Source organism: Camelus dromedarius, chromosome 4, assembly GCF_036321535.1.
Source record: "Camelus dromedarius isolate mCamDro1 chromosome 4, mCamDro1.pat, whole genome shotgun sequence".
In the NCBI taxonomy this organism is placed as follows: Eukaryota; Metazoa; Chordata; class Mammalia; order Artiodactyla; family Camelidae; genus Camelus; species Camelus dromedarius.
In genome coordinates, this window is record NC_087439.1 from 60,028,493 (window position 1) to 60,042,471 (window position 13,979).

Here is a 13,979-nt window from a genome sequence, read left to right on the forward strand (position 1 = left end):
TCAATTTACTTTGAAAATTGGTGCCCCTAAGGCTCAGATAAGGGTGTCAGTATCATTAAGTGCTAGGAAAAAGATGCAGTTTCCCTGTGTCCCTGTGGCTTCAGTAAGGCAGCTTGTAACTCTAGGACCATATACCCTTGCCAACTGCAATGCATTTGGAAATTGAACCTATGAAAACATATAAATAGTTTTCAGGTCAAGATAAAGAGAAATGAAACAGATATAACTAGTCCTGGCTTTCATATGTTTAAAGCAACTTAACCAGAACCAATTTAACAGGAATTTCACTCATGAGAACTAGAGTAGCAGATCTAAAATTTCTAAACCAAACTTTTGTGCTAAGTTTTTTAACTTTTATAATAAAGTGAAAACCAGAAATCTAGAATTAATCATTATAGCATAAAACTGTTGTGTCTTTCAAAAAAGGTGAAAACTCTTTAATATAATTTATGTTGTTTCTACACATTAGATGTAAGAAATCATTTCACTTAGTCATAAGTACAATGTATTTGATTAAAAAATCCTAATTTACAAAATAGAAGTAAATATATGCAGAAATATATTCATTATCGAATTATAAAATAAAATTAACAATTCTTAACATAGCATCAGTTTATTATTCTGATTTCAGATAATAGAGTTAAATCATTTTGGTACGCTTAATAATATTTATAAGTATTAAAATTATGGAACGTTGAGATTTGAATACAATGACAGTAAACCATTGAAATTTCACACATTCACATTATACAGCCATCATGAATCCATAAGTGAATGTTAATAATGTAAAAAAATATAAAATGATTGTAATATAACCATCTAACCATTAGCATATGGAGTTTTAAGATCACTATTTAATCTGCTAATTTGCTCCGAAATATAAGCAGTTGCTTTTCCATCATACATTACATGTTTCTGTGCCTTAATACTTAATTTGAAATGTCCTTACTGTAAAAATATACCGAAGTAAATAAAAAAGGAGACATTTATTTACAAAACAATATTGTATACATATTATATAAATGCAATTGTTTCAAAGTCTTTTATACAATATTGATAGAATCAGTCATTTCCATTATTTTATCATAAAAACTGAAGTGTTGCAAAGGCAAGCTATAATTTTGAAATTTTGATAAAGATGAATATTTTTTGGCTGCCTTTTAAATGCAGTTTCTCCAGGTATGCTACAGAATTGAATGCTGACCTCTAAAAAAAAGTTTTTATTTCATTAAAGAAAATCCATTCCCCATTTAGAGGAGTATGAAAATGCACCTAAAGAAAGGAGAAACTTATTACATTACTGTATGTTTTTTATTTGTTAAGCCTGATAACATCAGCCATTCAGCCTATTGTATTAGCACCATTGGCATGAATTGTTAATGTACTGTATGAATCAGAATAGGAATGGGAACTTGCATATGGTGTACCATCCCTATTTTTGTGGAATCTCATCTTACCAGATATGCTATCATACAATATAAATTCAAGTGTTTAAGGATGATTCAAATAATGGTATATCACAATCCTGCATTTTACCAATACTACATATAGATTTTTCTGTAAATATTAAATGAAACTGTAAAGAAATAGACATAGCAAACTCCTTTAATTCACCAGAACACAAGGAGAATTGCTTTCATTTACCTGCATATGTTGTAATATATATGAACATAAATGGAATTTGATCTCCTAGCTCGAAAACTTAGGAAATCATAAAACTTTTTATTGTATGATTTGTTTTGATGGTTAAATGCCAACCATTGCATATATTCTCTCTTTTAGTTCATATACTGTAGCTTGTGCTTAAGTGACTGTAGCATACTCTAGGCTTAAAGCCTGTGGTATATAATTTCACAGTTTCAAAATTGTTGAGGGGAAGACCTTCCACATTTTAGGAAGTTATGAACCAAATAGAAACCTCATGAGCACCCACAGCGATCTACTACCATAGCTGGAATTTTCCCATATATTATTTGTTCTTTGCCATTAAAATATAGCATATTAATTGGAGACATCTTTGTGGGAGTACAGCAGGGACCTGCCGAACCTCTGGGGTTTGCTTGGTGCACAAGGTGAGTATGAGGATATTTTTGTAAAAATACAAATTCACACTCTCCAGAGCAGTAATTGGCCTTATATCTCTTAGGTGCAATAATCCAATCCCATCCAAAAGCTTCAAAATCCACAGTTAGAGGGTATCGACAGCATCGAGATTCTGTTGAGTGCTCATCACAGTCAAGTCCAAAATCTCTCCTGGATCTTTTTGGTGTGTCTGTTACCTTGACTTCTAAAAAGGGATTCTATATGAAAAGGAAAGAAGAGTTAGTAATACTAATAGATGCTGAAATACTTTCCTACCTCAGGGACTCATTATTGAAGACAAAAGCTAATCATTTTGCTTATACCACATTTGTTTTTAAAAGGCACAGCATTAAGGAATTTTAATTTATACTAGGCTTGATTCTTCCCTTATGGCTCAGAACAATATAGCAGCAATATACATTCTCCTGTGGTCATATCTGTGTCTTTTTTTGTTCTTGTTTTCCCCAGTTTGAGTATCTGAATGCCTGGCACATAATAGATGCTCTGAAAATATTTATAGGAAGAAAGGGAGAGAGGGAAGAGAAGGAGGGGGAGGAAAGAAGAGGGAGGAGAGGTTAGCTTCCTCTCTTCCTGTTTGTTGATTAAATATGGTGGCTAAATATGTCTGATGACTCCTGGAGGGACAGGTACACACATCCATCTTCCATTCACTAGGTCTTATTTGGGGAAACTTGGATACTAACACCAAAACAAAATAGTTACCTCCCAGCACTGTGTGGACTGTAATGGAAAAAAGGAAGGTGGGGTAATGAAGGTGGTGGTAGGTATATTGGGTTGGAAAGGCAAACTCCAAGAAAGAGAGGGACAGATTCAGAAGAAGATACTGATAATATTTCCTTTATTCCTTCACTGAAAAAGTCTTCTATTTAGATATTTAAACAATAATCTGCTTATTCTTCCTCTGCCCCAATCTTTTCATGAATTTGAGACTTTTTTCCTTGAATATGGAAGAATCTGAGAAATACATCAAATTAACCATCTGTTTAATAATAATTAAAATTTGTCACATCACCAACTTTAATGATTAAAATGCTACCTATAAAAAAACCACATTCTTAAATAAATAATAGTATTTTTTATCCTATATCAAAATCAAAATAGACCTGGTAATTATTGTTATTTAAGACTATAAAAAACAGTAACATCATTTTGGGAGTCAATAACATTTGTAGCATAGTTAAAGAAAAATAGTTCACTTGGAAAATTATGTAATCTCTTAAAAAATATGTTTTCATTTAAAGTAGATGTGACTTACTAACCATATGATCTTTATAAATAAGACCATTTAAAAACTAAAAAGATAACATTTATTGCTTGTAAGTGTAATCTTTTGTTGTAAATTTTATCAATAAATGGAAGGAAAAAATATCACATTAAATAAATTTTTGAAACCAGAAATAAACACAAGCACAGGTAAGCCAGAAGAGTAACTCTAAATTTATAGTAGGTTTTAAAATGATTTTTATTAATTTTTATAAAATATAAAGCATTATCATCTGTTTGGCCTGATATTAAATTAGTTGGCATTACCTAAGTAAACTCTTGCAAAAGAATGGAAAGACAAAACAGTTCAGAAAGAAGCTGGGTGGCACAGGTTAACTAGCCTGAAAATTTTAATTTTATTAGGAGTAATTCAGAAAGTAATCTACATATACATTATTGCATCAACACCCTACAGAATAATGAACATATTTATCATGAGAGATCTTAAATATATATTTAATAATATATAAGCCTAAACATATTATAGTTAATTGCTATAAATAAAAGTTTTTTATTTTAATTATAATTTTAGAGGTTTTTTTCCTGCCCTATTAAGCCAAAAAAAATTTTAACACATTTGATACTCTTCTAGGGAAAAAATGTTTTGTTGAATATGTACTAGAATCTACTATGAAGATTTCATGTTTTTATTCATATGACCGTAGTGCATATCAATGAAAAAGCATTTTATATTTCATTCCCAATTCAAAAAAAATTCCCTTAGAAGTTAAGGACTGTGTTATAACTTTTTTCTTTTAAATCCTCATGCAAAGTAAAAGTATCAAGAGGGTGTTTCATAGGATATGAAACTAAACACCTACTTTTATTGGGTACAGGGCTACCATTGGGGTAAGTTATCTTTGTCTGGCTTATGAGCATAGGAAACTGGTAGTTATTTTCCACTACTATTCATTCACATTATGAATAAAAACATGACAAGGTTTTTAGAGTGTTATTTTCAGTTATCACTTACCAAACCATCTTCTCCTGGTCCTGGGAAGGTTACAGCAAGATCATGACCATTCTCATCTAAAGCTTTGATTTCAATGCCTAAGTTGGATTCAGGTTGTTTGAGCCAATTTTGCAACACTGTCTTCACATCAATGCTCTGCCAAATACCAGTGCCTGGGTTCATGTCAAGTTTCAGAGATCGGATTCCAGTATACCTTGTACCGTCTTTCATGGGTTTGATGAGTCTCAGGATTTGCACAAACACTGTTGTAGGAGTCTGTACGGGTCTCAGATAGATCCACAATTGGGCCTTTACTACTTTATTGTATTGTATTTTAGAGCTAAACTTAAAGAAGCAACATTTGGGTTTTCCTTCTACTTGCATTAGAAGATCAGCTTATAAATGAATAAGAAAAGAAAAGAGTTATTGAGATTATTTTTCATGAAAATGAACAAACCCCTCCATATTAATCAGTGAGCATTTTTCTATTGAATAATAAATACTTATTAGTCTTCTTAAGTGAAAAACTATGTAGAATTTCATTCATAACTCAAAAAAAAATCAAACAAAATAGCTACTATAGCTGTTTAGAATTTTTGGCTCTATTTTTTTTCAGCTGTTTATGAGGAACCTGCTTCCTTTCCAGAGAACTGTGAACTAAGGAAAATTCTATGAAGGAATGAACAGTGGACGAAATTTTAAAATGATGATGATTAGAGAGAACAAGAGACACCGTGGAGGAACATCCACTTAGAATTCTTTGGGAATCTGAGTAGTTACACTTACTGAGCAGCTGTACCAATCAGTCTGGAAGAAGGAACCCTTCCCCCAGGCCTGAATTACCTGGGGACAAGACACTGAGCAACTAACGGGAATTAGTAGAAAATATAGTACATCTGTTGTGCTTTGGCGCTGGGATAGCCTTTGAAAGGAACAAAACTAGCAGCTAATTAATACCAAAATTTAAATGTCGCATTCAGGCTATCTCAAAAGTTAGAGAACATTGTCTTTAGGGGCAGGCTGTCATTGTAAGGAGAAACACTTAAAAATTTCTTTCCTTTTGGTTTTCCATGATTATTTATAAATAAGGCAGATCTACTCCAGGACTATCTGATAGCACAGTCTTAAAGGAAAATTATTTGTTGCATTATAACCTAATTACTTAATAAGAAAGACAATACTTTGAAACTGTTTTGTGTCCAGTTTAAAGTGGATAAAGCAAGATCACAGACACATGGCACAAAAATCTTTCTTGTCATGCCTTCTCTGTTAAGGTGCCTGTCTCCCTTTCCTTGAGTATAGTTTTCAACTGACTGCAACAGGAAAGATATGAAATATATTATCTTTCAGAAGAAATGTAGCTACTGCAAGTAACAGTCCTCCCTTCCATGAATAATAAAATCATATTTTAGAAGGTTATTAAGCAGTGTGCCTGCCTGGAAATCTGCAGACCGGGTATTCTCAACAATAGCACCATGGCCAAGGTATAAGTAGGACTTTGTGAGCCATAACCTATTTGATTAAAATGTTTATTTCTTGGCATTTTCTAATCATTAGCTCATGATTTCTATTATGCTATGTTTACTTCATCATTGCTCTTACTAATACATTAAATTTTTTAAAAATATTTTTATACTTTCCAGTGTAATAGCTTTCAAAATTAGATATTGTAATTTGTGAAGAACATAAAAACACTGTGAGAAATAGTTTTGAATAACAGAAGTCATTCTAGGTTGTCAGCAAATGCCCAAATAGGTTTCAACATCTACAAACTTCTTCCTTTCTCTGTTATTAGTCAAAAAGTCTGCTGTTATAAATGCATATTTCAGATAACTAACTGCAGTTACAAATTTCATGTGTTTTTCACATTGTTTGCAGTATCTTACAATCCTTGCCTTGGTGGTATTAAGCTGTGAAAACATAAGCATATTGGTCATGCTAAACTATATAATATTAATGCTATGCAAGCATTTTATTTTTTATTTTTAGCTTTTTAGCTCCCTCAGGGAATATATAATGCAGCAGCTCTCAGTCTCATTAGATTTCTCATGAAATCTTGAAAAATGAAACTCTTTTCCCTCCTACTTACATACACACGAACAGCCTGTTAAAAGAGCCTGAAAATAGATCTGTTTCTCATAAACACTAGAACAACAGTCAGCAGAATTGTTGATATACACTAATAGGACTACTTACACTCTGTAGGCATGGTAATGATTGTTTCCGTCGTAGCGTGGTAATCATCATCTTCCAAGGAGCCATCACTGCTGTCATCTCTCTGGACATCGTACTGATCAATCAGTTCCCGGAGCGGAGGAGCTTTGGGCAAAAGTTGTCTTATAGCATCTTTGCTGATGTTAGGAGCTGTTTCCAGGCGAAGTTTACTGAGGATTTGAATTTTTATAGCTTCTAGTCTTGAAGATTTAGTGTTTTGTCTCCACATACATGCATTACACAGCCCCTCTTTTTCCACATTTTCTTTTTGTTCGTTGTTCTCATTCAGATCCACTGGACCAGCAACAATCAGCATAAACAGGTAAATATAAACATAGATTTGCAGTTTTTGCATGATTTTAAAATCAAGACAATCTTTTCCCTTGTTCTTATTTCTTCCTTTTATTTTTCTTTTGCTTTTGAGTAATGCCAAGCAAAATTTTAATGCCTGCACAGCCTGAGAGACAACTTGCCACACCAGTGAATCTTTTATACTGTATTCCAAGTGGCTTTTTATATTCCAACTTTGATGAGACAAGTGTCGTCAGGATCTATGATTGGCTCTTGCTCCACAATGAATCTCGCTGTCAGAGGTTAAAACCCTGTCTGTCACAAGTCACCAAACAGTATTTTGTTACAGTCAAGGGTGAGCTGATTCATTTGACTACTTCATAAAAGAAATAAATCTACAAATAATGAAATATCTATGTGACATTTGAAAAATTAAAATCTATGTTAACACTAATATAAACTACATTTAAATCTTATTAATCTTTATGTGGGAAATTTTAAAATTATAATCTAAGTAAATCTTAATTTACACTTCGTACTTTAAAAGTTGAAATTTTTTTTCCTCCAAAAATAAAATGATTTTATATTATTTAGGCAAACATTTGAAGTAAAAAGAATTTTATTTGCTGTCTTAAATTATTTTTAGTTCTGTGTGATTAGGGAAATATTTAGATTTAAATTAGGAAAGATTTAAATTAGGAAGTCCTGAATTTGAAAAGATTGTAATACTAGTAAAATATTTTCAGCTATGATTTGAGAAACTCATTTGCCTGTCTAAATTCTTAGCACATGATGAAAATCATACTGATCCTAATGCTATATTGCACATAGAATTATTTTTAAATAATTTAATATCTTTTATTTATGTGAAGATTGTGCTCAACTTTTGACTGATTACTATTAAGTTATTTCCTGTCCTAAAGCTGCAGATTAATGTTGCTCAGAAGATGTGTTTTTCATTGTTTATTACCAAGAGGATTATGTCAGCTCCCTGAATTTAGAATAAGCTTAGAATAACTGAGAAGACAATGAATTTTATGACTGGTAATGAAGTTTGCCTCAGATTTCCAGTGGTAAGAGTTAAAAATGTAGGCTCTATTCTCTGTAAGTTATATCCAAATATTGTAAGCACATACAAGGGAAGCAGCACCATAATGAAGGGTGCCCCTTTTTCTGTTTGCCTACACTGTGATAGGTTTGCACCCCTTTGCCAGCTTCTCATTTGACCAGAGGGCAGACACCTGGCAGGGATTTGGGGTGAGGTCTGGGAGCAGAGAATAGAGCTTTTTGTTCTCTAAATTTAAGTGGCCTCTGTAGGGATCAAACTCTGAACCTTAGCTTTGGGAGCCACAAGATCTAATCAAATGAACTATTAAAGAGCTAAACAAACATAGCCAGCGAGAAACAGAAGCTGTTTCCAGGCCACAGGAGATTATTCTTCCTACTCCTTTTTGGGAAGCTAAGGACTCCTAGGAGAGTTGACCCATTACTTTTTTTTTTCCAAGAGAATGCAGTGGTTCATATCAAATATTTATTTTTTAGGTCACTACTTTTGCACATTGTACACTAATTTACTGCCTCAGTGCACTAAAATGCAACTCAGTAGCCTGAAAAGTTAATGCATTTTCATCAAATTCTTAAGAGGTATCTACATCTCTTGAGAAAAAATGGCCTTACATAATGCATTAGATTTGCCCATCATTAAAGATTAAGGAAAACCAGACACAAACCAGATGCCCTGAAGAATTTCAGATATTCTTTGTTGTGGAGCAATATCAGACCAGGCTTATTAAGTTTAATTTGTTTGGTAAATTTCTTTTTCAACATGTAAATCTTCATAATGTTATAGTAATTATAACTTATGCTCCTATACACTTCTGAGTAAATCAAACTTTTTTTAAACTTGATTAGAATTGCATAGCAGTTGGGACCTCAGGCTCTGCAGTCAGACAGACCTGAGTTCAAATCTCAACTTTGCCAGTTCTAACTATGTAATAATGGATGAGATACTTAACTTCTCTAACCTTCAGTTTCATTATAGCATTTTGGGGCGATGTAATTCAATAAAGCATGTAAATTGCCGAGTATAGTGCCTGTCACATAGTGATTGATAACTGGTACTTGAGTGCTTGGTCTTTGTTTCATGCAGAAGGGCTTGAGATTATGCTTATATTTACCCTCCAGGTGAACTAGAACTGCTTCAGGTTGCAGCTGCCCATTATCAATTCACATAGGCCACTTCTCTAGGCCTCTGAGGCAAGTAAAAGGTTCTAAGGCAGCCCTATTAACAAGGCACTTTTCAGCTCTTTACTCTTACCACCTGGAATAAAGGAAACCAAGGTCATCATTTCCAAATACGGTGGATGCTCATTATTCATGGATTCCATGTTTGCAGATTTGTATACTTGCCGAAATTTATTTTTAACCCAGAATCAATTCACTTTTATAGTCATTCATGCACATGCACAGAACAGGGGAAACTGAGGCTTCCAAACTCACAGGACTTCAAATGAGGTCAAACAAGGCAATTCTCTGCTTTGTTTCAGCTCTCATACTGTAAATGAATGCCCTTTTTGCAGTCTATATAGTGCCATGTTTTTCACATTTCTGTGTGTTGGTGGGGGGTGGTGGCAGTGATTCTGCTGTTTAAAATGGCTCCCAAGAATAGTGCTGAGGTGCTGTGCCCCAAAGCACAGGAAGGCTGTGATGGAAAGTAGAATGGTGGTTGCCAGGTCCTGGGAGGAGGAGTAGGGTGGGATAGGGGAAAGCTACTGTTTCAGAGATACAGAGTTTTCAATTTGGGAAAATCAGATAGTTCTGGAGAAGGATGTTGATCATGGCTGCACAACAAAGTAAACATACTTAATGCCACTGAGCTGTAGTTAAAAATGGCTAAATGGTCAATTTTATGTTATGTACATTTTACCATAATTTGTAAAAAGAAAGGTTGATATGACTTAGGAAAAAAAAATTTTCCCTACAGACAAATACGTGTTATGTAACCTTCATTTAGGTTTGAGTTAACAGTGCTTTTGGCTGTGAACCCAATGGTAATGCATCAACAGTATATATTAAATAAGATAATTTAAAACAAACACAAGATAGATAGATAGATAGATAGATAGATAGATAGATAGATAGATAGATAGATAGATAGATAAAGCAAGATAATATATTGATTGGTTGATGAAATGTGACCAGAGGCTCACAGGAACCTAACCTTGTGTATACCTTAGGAGCAGTGGTTCAGTAATCATTCATTCAGTGTTGGCAGTGACTTGATAAAACCTAACTACTGTGAATAATGAGAATCAACTGTATCTAATCAACTTCTCCAGAGGTAAGTATTGAATGAGTTAAGAGGTGCACTAGATGTTTCAAGAACATATATTCCTTCTCAGGTTTTGGTGATTGCAACCTTCCCAAGGCCCCAGAGCAGAAAGGTTCACCAGCAGTAGGAACCTTCACTGTGCTCTGACTGCTGGGGGCCTCACTTTGGCTGCTTTCCTAAAAACAGGACTGTGTCATTAGGATGAGTGAGTAGAGAATTCCTTCTAGTTGGCTGGGAGGGCATGGTCTGCCGACTTGGCTTTGTCTTAGGTTTACCATCTTTGAAAGCAGTCTCTCGCGGGAGTCAGAATTTAGGTGGCCAGTGAAGCTCTTCACAAGACTTGTATTTTTCTTTCCCCCTTTTTTTCTTTGTACTGGGTGTGCCTTATATTTCTGTAAGCATAAGTAAAGTAGCAAGCAAATTTCTCTCATCTCTCTTACAAATACTGGGTTGCAGAGGGGTTCCAAAACAACTTTGAGAGTATAAACCATATCTCCCTAAAAACATTTATGGTTTTACTCTTTGTGGTCTGGGAATACTGAGTGCATTAATGTAAAAGCTTACCAGAAGTTTAATGATCTGGCCAAAGAAATGAGGAGGAGACTGGGAACTAGAATAAGAATGAATCATAAAAAATTCAACTCTATTGTGGGAAAAACCAGAAAGTTATATTTTATCTGATCACTCTTGCCATTTCCTTATAATGACAGCACTTTGGTATCACACTGTTCTGATTACATTCAAGACCAGAAAAAAACTGTGTGGTGCTCAACTCACATAACAGCATGAGAAGGTCATCACCGCACATCAGTGACATCCGATTATCCATGCTTTCGATAGGTTACAGAATAAAATGTAACAAAAACAAAAGTATCCTTAAGCCAGGGAGCAACAGTAGAGGAATAGAAGACAGGAGATCTGGAATATAGTTCTGGGTTTGTTGCTGACATTTTATGTGACCTTGAATAATTCTGTTAGCAAAGCCTTCATATAGCAATGCATTCCTGTATGTACAGTGGACCCTTGGACAACACGGGATTAACCTGCATGGGTCCATGTATATACACATTTTTTTCACTAAATGCATACAACAGTAGGACACCATCTGCTATTGGTTAAATCCTCAGATGCAGAAGCTTGGATACAGAGAGCCAACTATAAAGTTATATACGGATTTTTGACTCCAAGGACAGTTGGCACTCCTAACCTCTGCACTGTTTTGAGTGTCAACTGTATTAATTCATTTGTTATTTATGAAATATTCTAATGCCTATTACATGCCAGGCACTGTGCTAGATTCTGAGGAGAAAACAATGAGCCAGACAGAAACAGCCACTGTCTTCATGAAACCTACTGTCTAATTTCTTCATGTAGAACAGGAGAAAATTTGATGAGGTATACCCTTTCTTTTGAGGTGTATCCCCTAAAGCAGTTCTCAAACCTTTTGGTCTCAGGATTTCCTTTCTGCTTAAAAGTTATTTAGGATCCTCAAAAGCTTTTGTTTGTGTGGGTCATATCTATCTATCAATATTTAACACATTATAAATTAACAATGAGAAATTTTAGAATAAGGCATATGCACATCTATATTCTATTGGCTGACAGAGTGATGATGTCATCACATATCCCAGAACCTCTGGAGAGCCCCACTATACGCATAAGAAAGAATGAGAGTAGCAAAAAAATCTTAACTTTATTATGAAAATAGTTTCTATTTTTATTCATTTTTAATTTTTTTTTTTTTAATGGAGGTACTGGGGATTGAACTCAGGACCTCGTGCGTGCTTGTACACGCTAAGCATGTTCTCTCCACTGGGCTGTACCCACCCCTCTGAAAATAGTTTTTACTCCACAGACTGAAAGGGCCTTCACTCCAGGGATTCCCCAGATCACACGTTGAGAACAGTGCCCCAAAGTAATAATTTTTACACGGCTTCGATTGAACTTTTTTGAGCTTGAAGTCCCCTCCTCCTAATACCTCTGGTTTTAATGAGACATCAAATATGGTCTTATTTACCTACTGATACATAATTATTGCCAAGAGCAGAAATATAAACATTACTGTATTATAATCAGCAACTACTAATTTGGAGGTTATTTAGAGTACATTTATACAACATTTGTCAGTTTTGGGGTATAGACTGAAATCTGGTCTTGAGGGATTTATCTAGGGAGTTTTCAGGTCAGTCTTGGGATGATAACATTTATATTATGCCAGTGAGTTATGATAATGTCCCAGTTAACAAAATTTCTGCATTCCACTGTCCTTCAGAGGTAGGATTAATTCAGGAAGAGTTCAAAATGTGATTTCTCTCCTCCTTCCTTTCCAAAGTGGGAACTCTAGTTTATTCATTATACATTTGAAACAAAAAGAATAAAAATTAAGTTGTAATTTGGCTTCCTCATTTTTCCACTGAAAAAAATACTAGATCCAGACTTAGTGTTAAAATTATATAGATTATTATAATTCTCAAATGCTTGCTTTTGTGTCCTTACTTATCTTCCCATCTCTACTCCTCCCTCCCCCATTAGACTACGAGCTCCTTAAAAACGGAATTATTTTGCTCATTTTTGTCTCTTCAGCTTCAAGTCTAATACCTAGCACATAATTAGGTTGCCAAAAGGGTGTTTACTGATAATTGAACCAATAAATGAATGAACATCTTTTAATTAAAAGAAAATTCAACTTGCAAATTTTTCAGTAGGTATTTATATTGCTATGTTTATATTTATAGACTTTCTAAGTGCTTCTGTAGTGTTTTTTGTTTGCTCTGACTATGATTCGTAGAATTTCTATTGGATTCCCTCCTACTTGTACTGGCATGGAGTACCAGTACTGGTACGTTCCTCTGTCCTCGCCCCTTTTCACAGCTCTGTGGTAGCGCACTGAGCACTTGAACATCCCAGTGGAGCTTTTGCATTTAAATGATCTATGACTACTGTGTGGCTCTTAACAAGACCTTGCTAGGGAGTGACCATGCTGGCTGTGACATCACTGTTTAAGACTACAGAGCCCTTACCTAACACAGTCCTATTTAAGGCAAACTGAGTTTAAGGAGCGTCAAAGGTAGCCAGAGAAAAGAAATCTCAAAAGGCTGTGTGTGTGTGTGCGCGCGCGCGCGCGCGCGCACGCGCATGCATGTTTAGGCAACGCCAAGGCTGGACAGTCTTCTTTGCTTGACCCAGTGGGTGGAACTGTGAACTGATGATACATGTTATAGTCTTCTACTACATTTTCTTTTTCGTAAAGTACTCCTTCGCTCCCTGCTTTCTCCTCATACCAGCAGGAAGGCACTTTCCCCTAAAACTGGGATGGAGTTTATTGCCTCAGTTTAAAACAAGGCATAGCTCTGTGAGGAGACAGCTCAGGTCAACCAGAAGTAAACCTGTTTTCCCAGAATGCTCTCTACAGCTAAGTTCCTTAGCTCCCCAAGGGTGTCTGTGAGTTCCAGAAGTAATTTCACAAAACTTAGTACTTGATGCATATTTTGGAGCATCCAGGTAACCAACCACCTTACATCTGAATGATGCTTCAATTTTTATGCTTTATTTTCTACAGTGTCTGCAAATATAATGTCTATAGTGTTGTTAAACAGTGTTTACAGTTTAATTTTTTACTATAATCAAGTTGGCTTCAAGTGGCATCTAAAGTGATAGGGGTTGACTTTTATTTAAGGTGGTTCTCAAAAAATTGTTTTTCCTTGGAAAAGAATCTTGACATTATTCAAGTTTTGAGAATCTATCTCAAATAATGTCTTTATTCCATTACTAGCAAATAAGCAGAGCTACTTAAATCCTTTGCCCAAAGGCAGTGGCTGATGTTTG

At 34.8% G+C, this 13,979-nt stretch overlaps 1 protein-coding gene across 1 annotated transcript; it reads right to left on the reverse strand.

Moving 5' to 3' along the window:
* Window positions 1–362: 362 nt before the first annotated feature.
* Window positions 363–7,095, reverse strand: MSTN (myostatin). The gene is made up of 3 exons (XM_010991955.3): window positions 6,515–7,095; window positions 4,340–4,713; window positions 363–2,300 (listed from the first exon to the last, which is right to left on the reverse strand). The coding sequence occupies exons 1-3, from the start codon at window positions 6,885–6,887 to the stop codon at window positions 1,920–1,922; spliced, it is 1,128 nt and encodes a 375-aa protein (XP_010990257.1). The 5' UTR covers window positions 6,888–7,095; the 3' UTR covers window positions 363–1,919.
* Between the last annotated feature and the right edge of the window lie 6,884 nt (window positions 7,096–13,979).

What these genes read in the sequence shown, in the direction of transcription:
- MSTN (XM_010991955.3), bottom strand. Translation starts at nt 6,887, where the DNA reads ATGCAAAAACTGCAAATCTATGTTTATATTTACCTGTTTATGCTGATT. An exon ending in CATTACCATGCCTACAGAGT is followed by an intron (nt 4,714 to 6,514) that starts GTAAGTAGTCCT and finishes TTCATTTATAAG; the next exon opens with CTGATCTTCTAATGCAAGTA. An exon ending in GACCAGGAGAAGATGGTTTG is followed by an intron (nt 2,301 to 4,339) that starts GTAAGTGATAAC and finishes CTTTTCATATAG; the next exon opens with AATCCCTTTTTAGAAGTCAA.